Raw genomic sequence first — 19,413 nt, 5'->3', positions numbered from 1 at the left:
GTTTATGGTCATCCAGGACAATTACTGGTTGGTTGCAGCTAAAGAAATACCAGACACAAGGAGGCCTCTGGATGCTCAGGGAGAGCCTTACAAGTACTCTTAGCTCTTTTGGATCTTAGCTCCTTTGGATTAAGGGTCTGGGCATCAAAATTGCAGGCCCAGACATTCTCTTTTTTAAATTCACCCGACATTGATCAGGAACTGATGCTAAGTAGACTCAGGTTAATTGATATGCCCACTTTATTCATCTATAGTGGGAAATATGCCTGGTTTGAGCTTCTGAGCTGGTCAGCTGCATCAGGTACTTTATTTTCTACAAACCCTCCACATCTCCTTTCCCTTTATCATGCACAATATTCTCTTTCTTAGTATTCTCTTCTGGCTCTGTGTCAGAATTGTGTTGTGATAATTCCACACCTGTGAAGTTTTGTCTTCAGAACTTCCCTGCCTGCTCTTCCTCAGGAGCTCTGCCAGTGAATGATGTGATGCCTTTCCTGGCTGTTGGTCTCTGGCTTCACCTTCTCCTTCTGTTTTCTTGGGTTGACAGTTTGTTACAGGCACATCCAGCATTCCCTACGAAGGATTTGCTTCTCTCCGAGGGAGTAATGGCCCAAGAAGATTCTGTGTGGAGAAATGGGGGAAAATCACTGCTCTTCCCAGGTAAAATATAAAATAACATTTCTTTACGGTCACAATGTTTGGTGGAGACATTCATTTATGTATATATTGATTAATTACTGCTATTATGTTAAAAGTTTGGGAGAGTGGAAAAGCTCCTAGAATGAATTTCTCCCTGATAGCCTTTCTAAATGAAAGGAAAAAAGATCTCTCTCGTCACACTTAAAATATATACATCCATATCTTAAAATACAAAACACAACAAAAGCAAAGCATTTGTTAACATCAGTAAAGTGACGTTGGTTATCATGCTTGTGGCTTATGATTGTGGCTCTAATCTAGGTGTTTCCAGAAGCTTGAATTTTAACTTTACAACTATTTAGAATCCCTTCAGTAAAAATTACCATAGTAGTTTCTAAAGAATATTAAATAATGTGGATGTGCTCTAGATCTCTTTAGCCTGTCTCATACATGTCTTAATTCTCATACATGTCTTAATTCCGTGCTCTCTGCATTGTATTCTCATTCATAGTAAGATCACATATTTCCTTAGAATAGAAAAAAATGCTTTGCTGCTGCTGCTAATAAAAGCAAAAGACTGATGCTTCTGCAGTTTGTAAGTGTGATAATTGGGTGTTCATGCACATATGTGAGATGTGCCACCCTCAAACCTTATTACAACATCTGCACATTACCCATCTGACATGGAAAAGAAAAGCAAGGACTAGTAAGATAGTATTTGTGAAGACAAAAAGTGTTTGAGATTGAGTGGAGATAACTGGAGCTGGAGCAACAGAAAAACAGCAGATGAACAAAAGAGGAATGGAAGAAAATTTGTTTTAGAATTCCTTATCCAATTAGTAGTAATACTGTAGCATTTTTGAGGTAAAAAGGAGCTGAAATTGCCTCTAACTTTACTAATAATACAACTATAGTCTAGAGAGATGAAATGATGTTGGGTACCCCAAGATGTTATCCTAAGTTTAAGTATAGATGACTTTGAGAAACCTGTTTTATTAGTGATATTAAGAGATATTATTTATATTATATAAGGTGATGTTAGGTACCCCAAGATGTCATCTGTTTCTCTAAGTACAAGCAACTGAACAATCTGTTATCAAAGCTTTCTTCTTAGCAATTGAAAGATGCCAGTTCTTAAGAACTACATTGTCAGCATCAACAGATGAGAAAAGGGGGTGCTGAAAATACAAATGGAGAGAGTGATAAATAATGACAGCTCAAGGGCTTGCCTGAGCCTCCTCGGCTGCCCCACACGCATCACAGTCTGAACAGGCTCTGCATCCAGACACCTAAGTATTACCTGGCATATTTGATTTCCAAATCTGGGAATTCATTATTTGATTTCATTATTTGAAGAACTAGCTTATTTTATTTATGCTTGGATAATGAGTTTTCTCCCCTTCAACACATAAATCAACAGATTTAGACTATCTGAATAAGACTTTTTACTCTTCTGTGAGAAACTCTTTAAGAATTTGCATTGAAGAAGGAAAGGGCAGATCAATGGTCACCCTTTTGTTGAAATCTATTTCTGTAAAGCCACTAAAGTATATGGAATAAAGTGTCACAATAAGCAGATATGTCAACTGTTCTTATTTAATCACTGTAATTTTCACTAAACCTGATGGGCAGAGACAGGCAATTTGATATAGACCTGGAGCTTTAGCTTCAGAGAGACCTAGGCTGAGTCCCACCTCTGTTACTTACCTGCAGCGGGGTCTTGGTGAAGTTGCATGATCTTTCTGAGCCTCTGTTTCCTCATCTACCTGGTGGATTTGAAATTCTGAGGATTATCTGAAATCATTCATGAAAAATACTTAATACTGTCTCTGGCCATGAGTAAGCATCCAGTCAGTGATAGCTGCCATTGTGATTTCTGTCACCATCATCTGTAATACATATCAGGCAGGATGTTTGCATATTGGAAAGAGGGCAGGGGTAGGAGTTAGCAGACCTAGGTTCTAGTCCCACCTCTGCCACCAGCTAACTCTGAGACCTTAGAGATCAATTCATCTTTGAGCCTTGATTTTCTCATCTGTAACAGGCTGGGAGGAGGTGGTATATTAGGTTGGGTTGAGCAAGAAGTAACACTGAAGGGTTGCTGAAGAATCTTGAGGGTCAGGCTGGATTTGCATTTCTACTTCCCCCTGGAGCCCCAGGAAGTTCATGTGCTAACTCATTGTAAATGGTGGTGTTCTTCATTATTGTTGCATATATGCAGTTGGGTAACAGGCACTGACCTTTCTTCCTGTCTTCACTATGACCTAAGTTTGCTTCTACATTCCTAGTTTTACCCAGATTATAAAACAGCACAAATAAAGATGGTCTTAGGCACGTTGAGCAAGCAGCCTCTTTTCATACCCTCTCTGTAACAAGCCCCATCTTTTGGGGTCTGATGAGAAGAAAGAGTTACTTGGCTTTTCTGCTTCAGCGTTGCAGTCACCTTATGTAACCCAGCTAACAGGCATGAGCACAGATCTAAGCCCTGTGACACACTAGTTACATCATCCTAAGCAAGACCCTAGATCCATCCCTCTAAAGTAGGAGTAACAATGTTCAGAGTATTTTGACAATTGTAAGATAATGTATATGAAAGTCTTAGGAATGCTGTGTTTACTTTGTTCTTTTTAAACTTTTTATCCTGACTCTTTTGTAAGCCACTGTACTACTTTAACTATTAACATTGGGTCCACAAAGGAAAAAAAGTACATTTGGAGGGAAAAAATTAAAAGAACTTAATTGCATGGCAGTATAGTTACATGAGAAGCAAATTCTTCACTGACAACATTGTCATCACCCTTAATGAAATGTGGGGCATTACTTAGGTGTAAAAAAAGATCTGTAAAATTGGTTCTGGCCTAAAGAGATTCCTTTATATTATCAAGTCCTTTTCTCCTACCATCAGAACAGAAACACTGAAGCCACTTTTCTGCTATTTTTGATAGGTGTAAGTTGCACAGCTGAAGAGCTGGTCTGTCTCAAGCTGGTCAGCTCCAGTGTATTTCTTTTTCCTATGAGTGAAATGATGTTTAACATTTAAAATGTGACATTGTACAAAAAAAAACAGATGCTGGTAAGGTTGCAGAGAAAAGGGAATGCTTATACACTGTTGGTGGGAGTATAAATTAGTTCAACCATTGTGGAAGACAGTGTGGCAATTCCTCAAAGACCTAAAAACAGAAATACCATTCAACCCAGCAATCTCATTACTGGGTATATGCCCAAGGGAATATAAATCATTCTATTATAAGACACATGCATGTGTATCTTCATTGTAGCTGTATTCACAATTGCAAAGACACAGAATCAACCAAAATGCCCATCAATGGTAGACTGGATAAAGAAAATATGGTACATATATACCATGGAATACTATGCAGCCATAAAAAAAAATGAGATCATGTTGTTTGCAGCAACAACATGGATGGAGCTAGAGGTCATTATTCTTAGCAGACTAACGCAGGAACAGAAAACCAAATACTACATCTTCTCACAAGCGGGAGCTAAATAATGAGAACACAAGGACACACAGAGGGAAATAACACTCACTGGGGCCTAATGGAGGGTGGAGGGTCGGAGGAGGGAGAGGATCAGGAAAAATAACTAATGAGTACTAGGCTTAATACCTGGGTGACCAAACAATCTGTAAAACAAACCCCCAGTGACATAGTTTACCTATATAACAAACCTGCACGAATACCCCTGAACTTAAAATTAAAAAAAAAATTTACATTGTACACATGGGAGAAAAATGTCTAGATGTCCTTCTTACTTAAAAAATGAATCCTGGCTGGGCACGGTGGCTCACAGCACTTTGGGAGGCACCAAGGTGGACGGATTGCCTGAGGTCAGGAGTCTGAGACCAGCCTGGCTAACGTGGTGAAACCCGTCTCTACTAAAACTACAAAAATTACCTGGGCGTGGTGGCATACGCCTGTAGTCCCAGCTACACGGGAGGCAGGAAAATCGCTTGAACTCAGAAGGCAGAGGTTGCAGTGAGCCGAGATGACGACACTGCACTCCAGCCTGGGCTACAGAGCAAGACTCCATCTCAAAAAGAAAAAAAAAGAATCCTCTAAGAAGTCTGGCATGGGCTTGTGTTGGGCATGGGAGTTTCTGCCCTGGAGGGTTGGAGGGGCTGTAAAGGATGAGGGCAGTCCTGGCAACCGGAGCAATGAGGGAGAGAATCTTAGTCTTTCTAGACAAGAATGATGGAGGGCCTTTCAATTTTCAAGCAGGCATATATAAGTCTCATTCTTTTCTCAGATTTCCTAGCCTCACTTTGTGGTAGCAGTGGATAGTGCTTTTCACAGTGTGAGCCAAGGAGTATATAAAAGTATATGTGGTTGTCTCTGCAGCCAGTGCAAGTTGAATCCATGGCTCTTTCTTTCTCTTGTGGTTATAAAGTGACTAGAGACTCAGATGATAAATAAGGATGTAGACAGAAGGGTGTCTCCATGGAGACCTAGAGCCTGAACACATGACTGCACTTCCTCTGCTTCGCGGTTGGTGGTTAGCTCTGTATTTTGCATTTCTGTGGAAGACTTCATACCCCTGGTGCTCTGATGGACTTTATGAAAAGAGTAAATTCACTTTATGGCAATTGCTCTCAAACAGTCCAAAAAATGGGCTGCTAAGATGCCAGCCTGCAAACTGCAGAGCAGTCCTCTCTGCCACCATGGTATGAGTTTCTGTGTTCATCCCCAAGGTTCTTGCCAAGTTGGGTGATGGGACAGAGGACCTGCAGAGCTGCAGTCGTCATGGGGGTATGTTGGTTTTTGCCAAAGGGAAAAGCATTTTTGAAAATGGCTGTGTCTGGAGATTATTATGAATGAAATGCTAACTGAAATTAAGAAATAAATTGTAAGTTAATTATGAAACAGATGTCTCACGGAGACAGTTAATCTAATGGAATAGAACTTGAAAAGATAAAATTATTTTTTAAAGACATGACAACTTTTTTGTTTTTAAAATTCTGCTTTTTGGTGGAGCATAGTGGCTCACACCTGAAATACCAGCACTTTGGGAGGCGAAGGCAGGCAGATCACTTGAGGTCAGCAGTTTGAGACCACCCTGGCCAACATGGTGAAACCCCTGTCCCTACTAAAAAAAAAAAAAAATACAAAAATTAGCCAGGCGTGGTGGTGTGCACCTGTAAGCTCTGCTACTCAGGAGGCTAAGGCAGAAGAATCACTTGAACCCAGGAGGTGGAAGTTGCAGTGAGCCAAGATCATGCCACTGCACTCCAGCCTGGGTGATAGAGTGAGACTCCATCTCAAAAAAAAAAAAAAAAAAATCTGCTTTTTAATTCTAATTTATAGAAAAAAAATTTACAAAAAATTGCTAAGAAATATATGGATATATTAAATATATATTAAAATACCTACATATGTATCAATCCAATATCCACTACTAGCTGGGCATGGTGGTGCATGCTTGTAGTCCCAGGTACTTGCGAGGCTAAGGCTTGAGCATGGGAGTTTGAGTCAAACCTGGGCAACATAGAGAGATCTCATTTCTGAAGAAAAAAAGTCAACTACTAAGATAAGCTATGTTAACACGTTAGAGTATGTGATTTCACTCGTTTCTTCAGATACACACAGAGACACACACACATTTTAAAACAACATTCTGTTTATCACATAGAACATCTTTCCATGTCATTAAATATTGCTCTGTAATGTCATCAATAATTCAGTTTTCCCTCCTCCTTTATAGGGAGCATTGTCTACTGTCAAAGTGAATTATCAGCCAGTATACAGGAAAGTAACCAAGTCCTGAAATACAATGTCACTTTCCTCAATTAAAAGAAAAACCATCAGAACAAGAGATGAGCACTAGAAGGACCCTTTGGGGCCATCTCCTTTCTATATGTGCCTTGAGGTGTCCCTCCTTGGTCTTCCTAATTCCCTACTGCCTGCTGATCAGCTGAGGTGGCTTTTGGTGTGGGAGAGAATTGACAGGAGATTCTCATACAGTGGTCTGCTCTGTAGTTTAACCTCGGGTCCAAGACTCTATTCAACTCCTTTCTCCTCTGCCCTCTCACTCAGTTCTATATAACTATATTCAAAATTTTCACCTTATTCTGCCATTGAATCTGCATGTACTAACAAAAACATACCAGAGTTAACCCATCACATCACCATGTTAAAGGTTCTTAAATGTCATATACCTTTTGGATTGGTCTTTACTTTGGGAGGTGGGTAAATTTCTCATAAAAACAGATTGTATTAAAAAAAAGGGGGGGGGATTCTTCTGTAATTAATGTAAAAGTCACGCCATTGAAAGAATTTGTGACTTTAATGGAATGAGATAATCATTCCCCTTGCAGTCCATCAGCATTGTTGCTGCTGACAACAGAGGACAGGATAGTCCAAGTCAAATCTACTAAAGGTCCTTGAGAGCTGTTTCACAAGTCAGATTTTAAAGTGTCTATTTGTGAGTGACAGACATTGCAACAGTTAAAGAATGCTTACCCCCTTTTCCTTGGCCTCAAGAGCAAAAACCAGTTTGGGCTCATTTCTTTCCACCAGCCTAGTCCACAACACCATCCCCCATCACCTGGACTGCTGCAGCAGACTGCCGGCTAAATGCCCTTCTCCTACATCCCACCATTCATTCATTCTGCACTCAACAACCGCTGGGATCTGCAAACGTCTCAAGGTCACCTCCCTCCCTTGCCTACACCCTCCGGTAGTTTAGAATAAAATCCAGACTCCTTCCCAAGGACTTCCTGTGGGGACCTGTCTGCCTCCTCCTGCAACCTCAACATGTACCCTCTCCCCAACCCATGACACACACCAGCCTCCTCCTGGGTATTCCTCAAATATGCCAAACTCAGTTATGCTTCAAGGCTCAGGTACTTGCTGCCTATAACACTTTTCTGCTGGTCCTTCATGTTCCTGGCTCTTTCTTGTCCCCAGAACTCGGATTAGAGGCGATCTCCTGAGAAAGGCCCACCAGGCTTCTGTCCCTAGTGCATCTGTCACTCACCCCTTACTTCCTTCACTAGAGTTAACCCAATTCAGTCATCACGTTCAGTTATTGGTTTACTTGTTGATTATCTGTCTCCTCCTCTGGAATATAATCCTGTGAGAACAGGTACCTTATCTGAATTAATCATGACTTTGCTCCTAGCACTGAGCCCAGTGCTTAGCATATGTTCTCCATAAATATTGTTTTTAGTGAATTTGTAAACTTGAGAGATAACTTTGGACCACTCCAGATAAGAAATTCCAAAATCAGAATCCAGACTTTCATATCTCTGTATCCATATCTGAAAAGTTGGGATAGAAATTAACATTTATATTACAAAGTTATTTTGAAGATTAAATGAGATAACATGTGCAAAGTACTTAGAATAAGGCCTAAAACATTATTCAATACCGTTATCCATTATTACTATTCTTCCTAATATGTAGCCTTCAGGGCTGGCCGGATACTTTACAGTCTTTAGGTGTGTGAGAAATGCGCCATATTCACCAGCGTATTTATCTTTTGTTTGGACTTAGAGGAGTTTCCATTCCTGGAACTGTCCTTAGTAGACTTTATTCTGTTGGGTTTAAATTCTTACATTTGAAATGTATGTGCCCTCTTTATCTTTCCCCAGAGGCATTCACAAGTGAAGAAGGTACCTGCTCAGAATGTATAGTTTGAAGAGTTTCTTCTGCTAGTTACCCCAGATACAGGAATTCCCCCTATAGGAACATTCCACTTTGTATTTACAGATCCAAGTGCACCTTAACCAAAGTGACCTAATGAGACTTTGGAATAAGACATTAATTAGTGAGTAGATTAATTCCCCTCACCTGCCTGTAGATACTCATCATGCCTTTACTAAGTGCTGAACCTTGTAGGAGATATACATTCACCTTAAGACACAGGGAGAGAAGCAATGGATATTTACATGTACCAACATCATTGGTCCCCAAATGGCATATGACGAATGAGTAGTTGGAGTCGCAAGCACCATAGAGTTTCTTTCCTTGAATTCACCTTTACCGAACACCTGGTGAAGGTCAGGGCATTGTGCTGTGCTGCCGTAAGTTACACACATATTTGTGCCCTGGTCTTAACAGGAATTTCTGCTCTAAACCTCATGACCTAAGAAGGTATTCATGAGGATATTAGATAAATTATGAATATTTTTAAAATCCCAACAAATTATACCATTAGTTGTGTTAATAAAGCTACCCAGGCTAACAAAACTATAACTGGATTCTTTTAACATAATTTATCACTGTTTGATTGGTAACTTTGGATTTCTCATGCTGATTTCAAGCCCTTGAATTCATCATCTGTCCCTCTACCCATATCTTATATTCTCTGCCTTATTTAAAGATACCTCTGCCAACCCACTTTTCTTCCTTTCATCCATGAAATAACTAGAAAAGGTCTTTACAAGAACACACCTGGCTTCCTGATGTGACTGTGCCTCCCCATCTGGCCTCAGGTCCAGCCTTGGCTCCTGCCCCTTAGGCGCTTGCCCCTCTCAGGTTTCCCGATGATGCAATGTCATGCTTTCGGGCCATCTGCTGGGAACATCCTTCTCCTTGTTGATCCAGAAAAAACCTGCACGCCTACAAATCTTTCAATCCTTGGCACAAATAGCGTCCTCTATGAACCTTCCTTGGCTCTGCTGAGCAGACTTGTAACTCATTGTATTACTAATTGTTTGTAGGCAGGGCCACTAATAGCCCATCCTTGGGACTAATGAAACAAAGGTGTCTCCTAGTCTTCTGGAGAAATGCAGCCCGCAGCTAGTGCTCACAGTTTGGCAAGCAGAGCCAAAGGAAGGCTGAATTTCAGTTCCTGCTTGCCCCAGAGCACAGGCTACACACATTTTAGAGGGTCTGTTTGCCTGTATATCCTTGAGGACAGAAATCAGACTTTTCATCCTCATCTGTCAGGGGACAGCTGAATGCCTGGCATGGAGTATGTGCTTAGTAAGCATCCAGTGAGTGAAGGAATAAATGAAATATAATGCAAATTGGAAAATTAAGTACATTCACATACACAGAGAGAAATACATTAATCAACGAACCAATCTGTGGAAATGGAAATGTAACTGGTACTTTTGGCTCACTGGATTTGTCTAATTGACATGTCTATCTGTAGGAAAAAAGAGAGGGTAAGCATGTGACCTCCTGGTTAACATTTTTGAAGAATCCAGAAAGCACCAAGAGATCTATTAAGTCAGACCAGATGTCTGGAGAATTTTTAAATCTTCTTAATATTGATGCCAGCATGATTTCCCAAAGATGGGTTCAGAACTGCTCTCCTTGAGTGGTTCTGGCTGCATAGATTAAAATGAGGTAAACCCATTATAGCTTTAGTGTGGCTGACTTTGAAAGATTTGAAAAATGTTCTTTTATTGAGACTGAATAGCTGGATGCACTTTTGCTGCCAACATCAACACAGTCCAGGGCCCTCCTGTTATTTTCTGCTAGAGTTTTCTTAGGACATGGAATGGGGTGGGGGTGGGGGTGTGAAAAACCTCCGAGGATTATGTGTTGCTTGCCTTTTTTTGTGTTTTTCCTGGTCTTGGCTCATAGAGCAAGTTGATGGTAAACATTGGGCAATTTATTTAACCACACTATTCCTTAATTTCCTTATTAGCAATGCTGTCTTGTTTATAAGGAGTTTTGAAATTTTTGCAGGCACACAAAACACTGGTGCAAATAGCCAATGTAGATATCATATTGCTAATCCACTTGATGTTTCTCCAATTGTGGAGACCACCTGCATCAAACTCACTTGGCATGTTTATTAAAATGCATATTCCCCCAGGCCCAACCCAAACCTTCTGAATTAAAATCACAAGGGGTGCAACCAATAATCTCTATTGTAAAACAAGCTCGTGAAGTGATTTTGATACACTGTAAAGTATCCTTTTGAGTATTTGCCTTCTTCTGTTAAGCCTGAGATTGAACTAGAGGATATGGTCACCTAAAAAATCCCCTGGTATTTTTCAGGGTTTTCTGGATTGACCCAATCTCAGCCATTGTCCCCAGAGCTACTGCATATTGCGATTGAATTATTCATTTAAAAAATATCTGAAGCTTTATTTTGCCAATCCTTGTCCTCAAAATGTAGACAATCTGGTAGGATGTTGAGGAATAAACAGTTCATAGTCAGAGGTAGGATAAAATTAATACTCAGGCTTCCAAAAGTAAAAGAATAAAGCCAGTGAGCATTAATCTCCCTGCTTTCAGTTTAATGTTGGACTTTCCCTAGGAGACCCAGAACTGAGGTCCTGTTCTTGATTTGGCCACTGACTCAGCTCTGACCTTGGGAAAACCATTTAGTCTTTCCACACAGTTTCCCTCCACAATATATACTTTCTCCATCATCACAAAATATTTTCCAGAGGAACTGTTTAGTTTATTAGAAGGAAAGTTGTGTTATGGTAACCATATATTATGCAACCAGATGTAATTTATGAAGCAGCAATAGTTTTAGATTATGGATTGGTAATGGTGATTATGTCTTATGACTGAAGAGGAGCAAAAAAGGTTGTCTAGTCCTTCCCTTTGTGTTGAGAACTGGAAAGAGCATTCAGACTTGTGGATTTACTGGATAAGCTTCAAGAGTACCTGCAAAGATACTACAGAAATGGCAAAGAGACATTCGAAGTCCCTGTTTGTCTACTCAGAAACCTGGGAGAATGAAAGAACTGCTGCCAACTCCTAGCTTTGTTTCACTACCTGCCCTGGACAGATGATATACTGTATCACACTTAACATCACATTTGCCACCTTTTCTTGAACTGTTTCACCACCTTGAGACCTGTTAATGGTTCTACTGATGCAAAACAAATTGCCACAAATTTAGCAGTGTAAAACAACACACATTTATGATATCACTGTTTTCATGGAGCAGGCATCCAGGCACAGCTGAGCTGGATCTTCTGCTCGTGGTCTCACAGGCTGAAATCAAGCTGTCAGTGGGGCTGCATTCTCATCTGAAGGACCAACTAGGGAAGAATCTGCTTCCAAGTTCCCTTGGGTCGTTGGCAGCATTCATTCTGTGCAGCTGTAGAATTCGTGGTAGCTTCCTTCTTCAAATTCAACAACAGTGAGAGTCTCTCTTGATTTCCATAAGAAATCCTAAGGCTTTAAAAGATGAATGGACTTTGCACCCATTACGATAGCTATTATAAAACAAACAAACAAATGAGAAAAAAACAAGAAATAAGTGTTGGTGAGGATGTAGAGAAATTGGAACCCTAGTGCACTGTTGATGGAAATGTAAAATGTTGCAGCCACTATGAAAAATGCAGTATGATGTTGCACTTTTGTGTATATCCCCAAAAAAATTGAAAAGAAGGACTTCAACAGATAATTGTACACTGATGTTCATAGGAGCATTATTTACAATAGCCAGATGGTAGGAAAAAAACTCGTGTTCATCGATGGATGAATGGATAAAGAAAATGTGATATATACATACAATGGAACATTATTCAGCCTTGAAAAGGAAGGAAATTCTGACCCATGCTACAACATGGACCTTAAAAATATTATTCTAAGTGAAATAACCCAGTCACAAAAGATAAATATTTTAAGATTTCACTTATATGAAGTACATAGGGCAGTGAAATTCATAGAGACACAAAGTAGAATGGTGGTTTCCAGGGGCTAGGGGGAGAGGAAATGGGAGTTACTATTTAATGGATACAGATTTCAGTTTTGCAAAATGCAGAAGTTCTGGATATCGATAGTGATGATGGTTGGAAAATAATGTAGGTGTACTAATGCCATGGTACTGTGCACTTAAATATAGTTAAAATGGTGAATGTTCTGTATATTTTATCACAGTAAAAATGTTGAAAAGTTAATCAGGCAAGAGAGATGAACGCGTAGATCACAAAACAGGAAATGTAAAAAGCAAGACGCATGGGGAAAAGATGCTCAACCTTATCAGTAACCAAAGAAATGAAAATTTCAAAATAGTATTGTGGTATCATCTGTTAGTCTAATGGGATAATAAGTGTTATTTGTCTAACACACAAAGTTTGGCATATACTTATATTCAAAAACATATTCCACTTTTCTGCTTCCTCCTCCCCTACCCCTGGAACAGAGCTAAATCTTTATGTAATATTTTTATTCCAATGTTTCACAGATGATAGATTATAAACCACTCCTAGGACTCTATTTTAGTATACAAATTGAGTTTTTAAATAAGGAAAACCTTTTCTTGAGGCTCCGTTTGGATATCAATTGCAGCAATAGTTTTAGATTGCTAAGGATATCAATTGCAATTCTGAAATGCTTATTGTATCAAAAAAGGGTTTGCCTGCAAAGATTCATTAGATGATTTCCACCAGTATATCCCAGAGTTTATAGTACTAGGAGTGGATGAGTCGGTACTATCTCTATACCCTGAAACTGATACAGTTTGTGTATCCCTAGTCAAAAAATTTTAAATCTAAAATGCTCCAAAATCCAAACTTTTTGAGTGCTGACATGATGCCACAAGTAGAAGATTTCACACCTGATCGCAAGTGACAGGGTGCAGTCAAAAACGCAGTCAAAACTTTGTTTCATGAACCAAATTATGTAAATATTGTATAAAATTACCTTCAGTCTATGTATACAAGGTGTATATGAAACGTAAATGAATTTCGTGTTTAGACTTGGGTCACATTCCCCCAAAATATCTCATTATATATATGCAAATATTCCAAATTCCAAAGAAATTTGAAATCCAAAGCACTTCTGGTGACAAGTATTTTGGATGAAATACTCTATCTATATTCTTACAATCTAACAGATCCCCTTCACATTCCTGTTTTTAATAAGCCATGTGGCCATACACCTGCTTTATTATCCTTTTATTATCTCATCGTTCTCATGGGTCATTACTCTTTGTGGCAATTCACTGAAGGCAATTAGAGTCAAATCCTGTTGATAGTAATGAAATGTAGCTAACAATACATCTATTATTAATTGGTCAAACACTACGAGCCAGTCATTCTGTTAAGCATGTTTCTGTTATTTCACTTAATCCTCACATCCTTCTGAGACAAGTTATATAACCACCCTTTTAAAGGTGAGAAATAGGGGCTCAGAGTTTTAATAATTCACTACAAATCACACACTTGTTGGTAGAGCTAGAATCCAAACCCAAGTTATGTCCAACTGCAAATCTCTGGTCTTCCCACTACATTACACTGCATCCAGGAATATTAATTATATTTATTTCATAAGGAAAAGGGATTTATTAAAGTATAAGTATAAACATGCGACTTTGTAGAAATAGCCTGTTAATAATTATAGTTCCTAAAATTTCTTATTCATTCAGGGGTATTTTTTTAAGTCAAAGTTATGTAGATCCCCCAAACAAGCTGTTGTACATTCAGAATAGAGTGTTTCCTATTTCATGTCAAAAGTGCAGATTTGCTTCCTGATAAGATGTACTATTTGGAGACTGTCTATTTTTTATTGTGATTCAGGTGCAAATAACAGGAAAACATATTTTTTTTCCTATCTTGGCAAAAGAAGTATTTCTAAAAAAGAACACTTAATGTAATGATTTAAATTGCTTATTTTGTTATTGTGTATTGGGAGAAAGCAAATTTTAATACAGAATTCAAAGAAGTAACAATGGCCTACTGACTTAGAAAAATCCAGGCAGGGAATTTCCCAAGACTCTAAGCCATGAGGCGGACCCTCAGAGACACTGACTGCTCTTCCCTCTCCAAGAAAGTGAAAAAATGCCTAACTTCAGAATGTTGAAGAGACACCCAGGCATATGCCAACTCAAAATGAACTACTTTGCAAGGCCTTATGTCCATGTATTAGAAAAACAATCTAGCATCAAAAGAGAAATTAAAACCAAACTTGTCTTTGTAATCCTTAGACCACTCAATAAATGGTCATTTATATGTAATATAGCTTTTAAATGTTGGTGAAATGTAAATAGAGTATTTTTTTAAATATCCTCTTTTCCTTAGAGAAATTCAGTTCTGAATTTTTAAGGTCAAAATGTTTTCAAAGATTTTTCAAAATGAGTGTGAAAATTGGCAACAAATAAATTTGAATGTGAAAGACAATCATACACACACAGACACACACACACAGACACACACAGACACACCCCACACATTTTCATTTCACTCGGCCTGTTCTAAACTATGTGCTGTTTCTTGTGTTTTCAGAGCGCACACATGTTTTAACCGTCTGGATCTGCCCCCCTACCCATCCTTTTCCATGCTTTATGAGAAACTGTTGACAGCAGTTGAAGAAACCAGTACTTTTGGACTTGAGTGACCTGGAAGCAGAATGCCCATCTCTGTGGACAGGCAGTTTCAGAAGCTGTCTTCTAGAAGAATGACTGAACATTGGAAGTTTCAAGAGGATGCTTCCTTTAGGATAATGCTACGTGCTGTTATTTTCCAGGAACAAGTGTTCTGTCACATTTTGGGACTGGAGATGAGTCCTCTTGGAAGGATTTGGGTGAGCTTGATGCCCAGGGAACAACCCAACCGTCTTTCAATCAACAGTTCTTGACTGCCAAACTTTTTCCATTTGTTATGTTCCAAGACAAAGATGAACCCATACATGATCAGCTCCACGGTAATTTTTAGGGACTCAGGAGAATCTTGAAACTTACCCTTGAACGTGGTTAAAGCCAAACTGGCAGCACTTGGCCCAATCTTCAAATTAGTGCAAGTTAAATAATATAATAAAAGTAAATATATTTCCTGAAAGTACATTCATTTAAGCCCTAAGTTATAACAGAATATTCATTTCTCACTTATGAGTGCCTGCATGGTGTGCACCATAGGTTTCCGCTTTCATGGGACATGAGTGAAAATGAAACCAAGTTAATATGAGGTACCTTTACAGATCTGCAATAAGGTGGTCTGTGACAATGTATATGCAAGTGGTATGTGTGTAATTATGGCTAAAGACAAACCATTATTCAGTGAATTACTAATGACAGATTTTATGCTTTATAATGCATGAAAACAATTTTAAAATAACTAGCAATTAATCACAGCATATCAGGAAAAAGTACACAGTGAATTCTGTTTATTTTTTGTAGGTTCATTATGTTTATGTTCTTTAAGATGTATATAAGAACCTACCTATCATACTGTATGTATCACTCGTTCCATTTTCATGTTCCATGCGTACTCGGGCATCATGCTAATATGTATCCTTTTAAGCACTCTCAAGGAAACAAAAGGGCCTTTTATTTTTATAAAGGTAAAAAAAAATCCCCCAAATATTTTGCACTGAATGTACCAAAGGTGAAGGGACATTACAATATGACTAACAGCAACTCCATCACTTGAGAAGTATAATAGAAAATAGCTTCTAAATCAAACTTCCTTCACAGTGCCGTGTCTACCACTACAAGGACTGTGCATCTAAGTAATAATTTTTTAAGATTCACTATATGTGATAGTATGATATGCATTTATTTCAAATGCATTAGACTCTTTTCCATCCATCAAATACTTTACAGGATGGCATTTAATACAGATATTTCGTATTTCCCCTACTGCTTTTTATTTGTACAGCATCGTTAAACACTAAGCTCAGTTAAGGAGCCATCAGCAACACTGAAGAGATCAGTAATAAGAATTCCATTTTCCCTCATCAGTGAAGACATCACAAATTGAAACTCAGAACTGTATTTCTAAGCCTGCATTTTCACTGATGCATAATTTTCTTATTAATATTAAGAAACAGTTTTTCTATGGCATCTCCAAAACTGCATGACATCACTAGTCTTACTTCTGCTTAATTTTATGAGAAGGTATTCTTCATTTTAATTGCTTTTGGGATTACTCCACATCTTTGTTTATTTCTTGACTAATCAGATTTTCAACAGAGTGAAGTTAAATTGGGGGTCATAAAAGCATTGGATTAACATATGGTTTGCCAGCCTATGGGTTTACAGGCATTGCCCAAACATTTCTTTGAGATCTATATTTATAAGCAGCCATGGAATTCCTATTATGGGATGTTGGCAATCTATAAAAAAAATTTTATAGAGGTCATATGCATAGTTTTCATAGGTGTTTTGTAAGAACTGATTGCTCTCCTGTGAGTTAAGCTATGTTTACTATTGGGACCCTCAAGAGGAATAGCACTTACGTTACACTCCTGCACCAAAGGCATGCACTGCAGTGTGAAGAAATGTGCTGAAAAGGGGTTATAGAAACCTGGAAATAAGAAAGGAAGAGCTCTCTGTATACTATAATTGGAAGAGAAAAAAAGAAAAAATTTTAACTGGAAATGTTAGTTTGTACTTATTGATCATGAATACAAGTATATATTTAATTTTGCAAACTGTTTTCACTTGTTTGTATTCTTTTCATGATAAGGAAAAGTAGTATAACACACTTTTTTTAAAGTCACATCTTTGATGGTATATAAGATGTTCGGGGCTGGCATTCTCTAAGCAGCAGATAAAGGTTGCATTTCTTTCAAAAATACATTCAAAGACCATGTTAGCATTCAGTTTGGTTTGAGACATTTAGTTATGATATTTCATATTATTAGGTAAAAGGGATTTGAAATAAAATGTATCTCCTTAATTATTTCTAACAAATATATTTCTTTATTAAGGCATCCAACTTTTTTCCCAAATAACAGTACACTTTAATGTATGTAGACATTCTTAATTAGTATAATCATCTAGTTGATACTGTTCTCAGATTGGGAATTATCAAAGATGTACTTAGCGTATCAGAACACCATGCTAACTTATCTGTTATTCTTTCTTAGTAAAACAAAACAGCCAGTAATAACTATATAAAATATTAAATAACATTTCCACAGAATAAATTAGACTTTCATATACCCTACAATTAGAAATATCCATAAATATTTTCTTCTGGACTGTGAACCCAGATCACTAGGCTTTCTGGTCTTGTTTTAAGTGATGCTCTTTATACTATAGAAGACACTCTTAATACATCATATATGTATGCGGAACATCTCTTAGACGAGAGAACAAGCACATCATTGGCATTCCCTCTGTGCCAGTTTGATGTTTGCTTGACGATGGAGCTACAAGAGTCTAAATCTGCCCTTGAAAAGCTCAGTTCACAGTGTAGTAGAGTAGACCCCAAGGTTCAAAAAAGTATTTTTAATAAAATTTGGTAAGTTCTACAATCAAGGAATGAAGAGAGAAGATAACAGCTTTTTCCACCTAGGAGATTCAATAATAGCTTCATATATAGATGATAGTGTGGCTAAAAAAAAATTATATCAATGCTGTTTCTATTGGGAAGTAATGGCAAGTGATAGTGTGTCAATACTGATCAAGTGTTGAAGCCAGGATGCACTTACACAACGAGAGTGTAAAGTGTGTAGGGAGCTGATCTGTGAAGGAGCAACTCAAGGATTTTCAAATTATCAACGAAATGCCAAAATTAAGTCAAGTAGTTTCCCTGTTTCCCTTCATCTATTCTACAATGTACCGTTGGTTTTCAGTGTGAAAAATCCCAATCCCCGAGCCCAAACCACTTCTGGGGTCAAAACATTTTTCTTGGGCACAAAATGAATGGATCTTGGTCAAAGAAGTATGATCCCAATTTTCTAGCATATATTGTGCTTATAATTTAGCAGAAATTCTGCAATAAATAAAGGAAAATCTGTTTTACCTGTGCAACAATCAGAAATGGTAAAAATGCATTCAAGTGTTTGAAAGTAATGGTAGAATATGCTTGCATAGTGCTTTATAGTTTCAAAGTACTTTCAGGTACATCGTCCGTTTAGCTCCTCACGCACTTTGTAGGGTACAAGCATCATGTTCCATCTGGGTTGAGGCTGATTTTCATGGTTGGCTTGTGGCATCAGTTTCATTACTTCATAGTCACAATTCTGTGTTTCATCTTGAGAAATGTGGAGACTAATGTTTGTACCAGTATATTCCACATTCAGTGAGGTTTCCAAGATGCTTCCTCCAAACTCTCACTTTCTTAAACAGACACATTTAAAATGTGACACCTTCTGTAAAGTCCATGAAGAAATTAGTATATTCATGGGAAAAATTTCCCCATAGACTTATTTGCATTTCATGACTTGACATGAGAAATTTAAAAAACAGAAGGCAAAATGTGATTGCTTTTGATGGATTTCTACAGAATAGTCGTTTACTTTTCTCAAGTATTATTTGGAAACAAGATAATGGAAAACACTAATCAGAAGCCTTATTTTATTTTTTAATTTTTAATAGGGATGGGTCTAGTAAGCCCTGATAGCTGAATTCCAGTGATATCCAAGAAGGAGCCACTGCAGCTTCTCTTTTCCTCCCATCCTCCTGACATTCATCCTAGTGACTTTTTTCCTGACTTTCTACCCAAAATTTATTTATGATTTGACCACTTCTAACAAGGCAAATATCTTATAATGAAGATGGGAGTCTGTTCAATTTAACCTTATTTAGGAAACTCCGTATTTATGTGAAATGATGCAATGCCATTATTAAGAGATATCTGTAACCCTGCATAATAAAGACATGCATAAGAAGAATGTGGTCTAATCTCCAAACTGAGTCTGAGTTTCAGGGTCTTTTGCTTTTTTGTTTGTTTGTTTGAGACGGTCTGGCTCTGTCACCCAGGCTGGAGTGTGGTGGCACAACTGAGCTCACTGTAACCTCCACCTCCCAGGCTCAAGCGATCCTCCCACCTCAGCCTCCTGAGTAACTGGGACTGCAGGCACACACCACCACACCCGGCTAGTTTTTGTATTTTTGTAGAGACAAGGTCTCAGTATGTTGCCCAGGCTGGTCTCAAACTCCTGAGCT

General features: G+C 38.3%; 1 protein-coding gene across 1 annotated transcript in view; it reads left to right on the top strand.

The window, feature by feature from the left end:
• HECW2 (HECT, C2 and WW domain containing E3 ubiquitin protein ligase 2) overlaps nt 1-16,949 on the top strand; it is a 397,221-nt gene extending 380,272 nt beyond the window's left edge. The window contains exons 28-29 of the mRNA XM_011952069.1: nt 548-660; nt 14,804-16,949. Of these exons, the coding sequence (XP_011807459.1) occupies nt 548-660; nt 14,804-14,915 (225 nt within the window). The 3' untranslated portion in view covers nt 14,916-16,949. The remainder of the gene's footprint in view (nt 1-547; nt 661-14,803) is intronic.
• Nucleotides 16,950-19,413: the final 2,464 nt, after the last annotated feature.

The sequence above is a fragment of the Colobus angolensis genome, unplaced genomic scaffold (genome assembly GCF_000951035.1).
Source record: "Colobus angolensis palliatus isolate OR3802 unplaced genomic scaffold, Cang.pa_1.0 Scaffold330, whole genome shotgun sequence".
NCBI classification, from domain to species: domain Eukaryota; kingdom Metazoa; phylum Chordata; class Mammalia; order Primates; family Cercopithecidae; genus Colobus; species Colobus angolensis.
The sequence above is the reverse complement of the archived record's forward strand: the minus strand, read 5'-3'. Positions and strand labels throughout refer to the sequence as shown.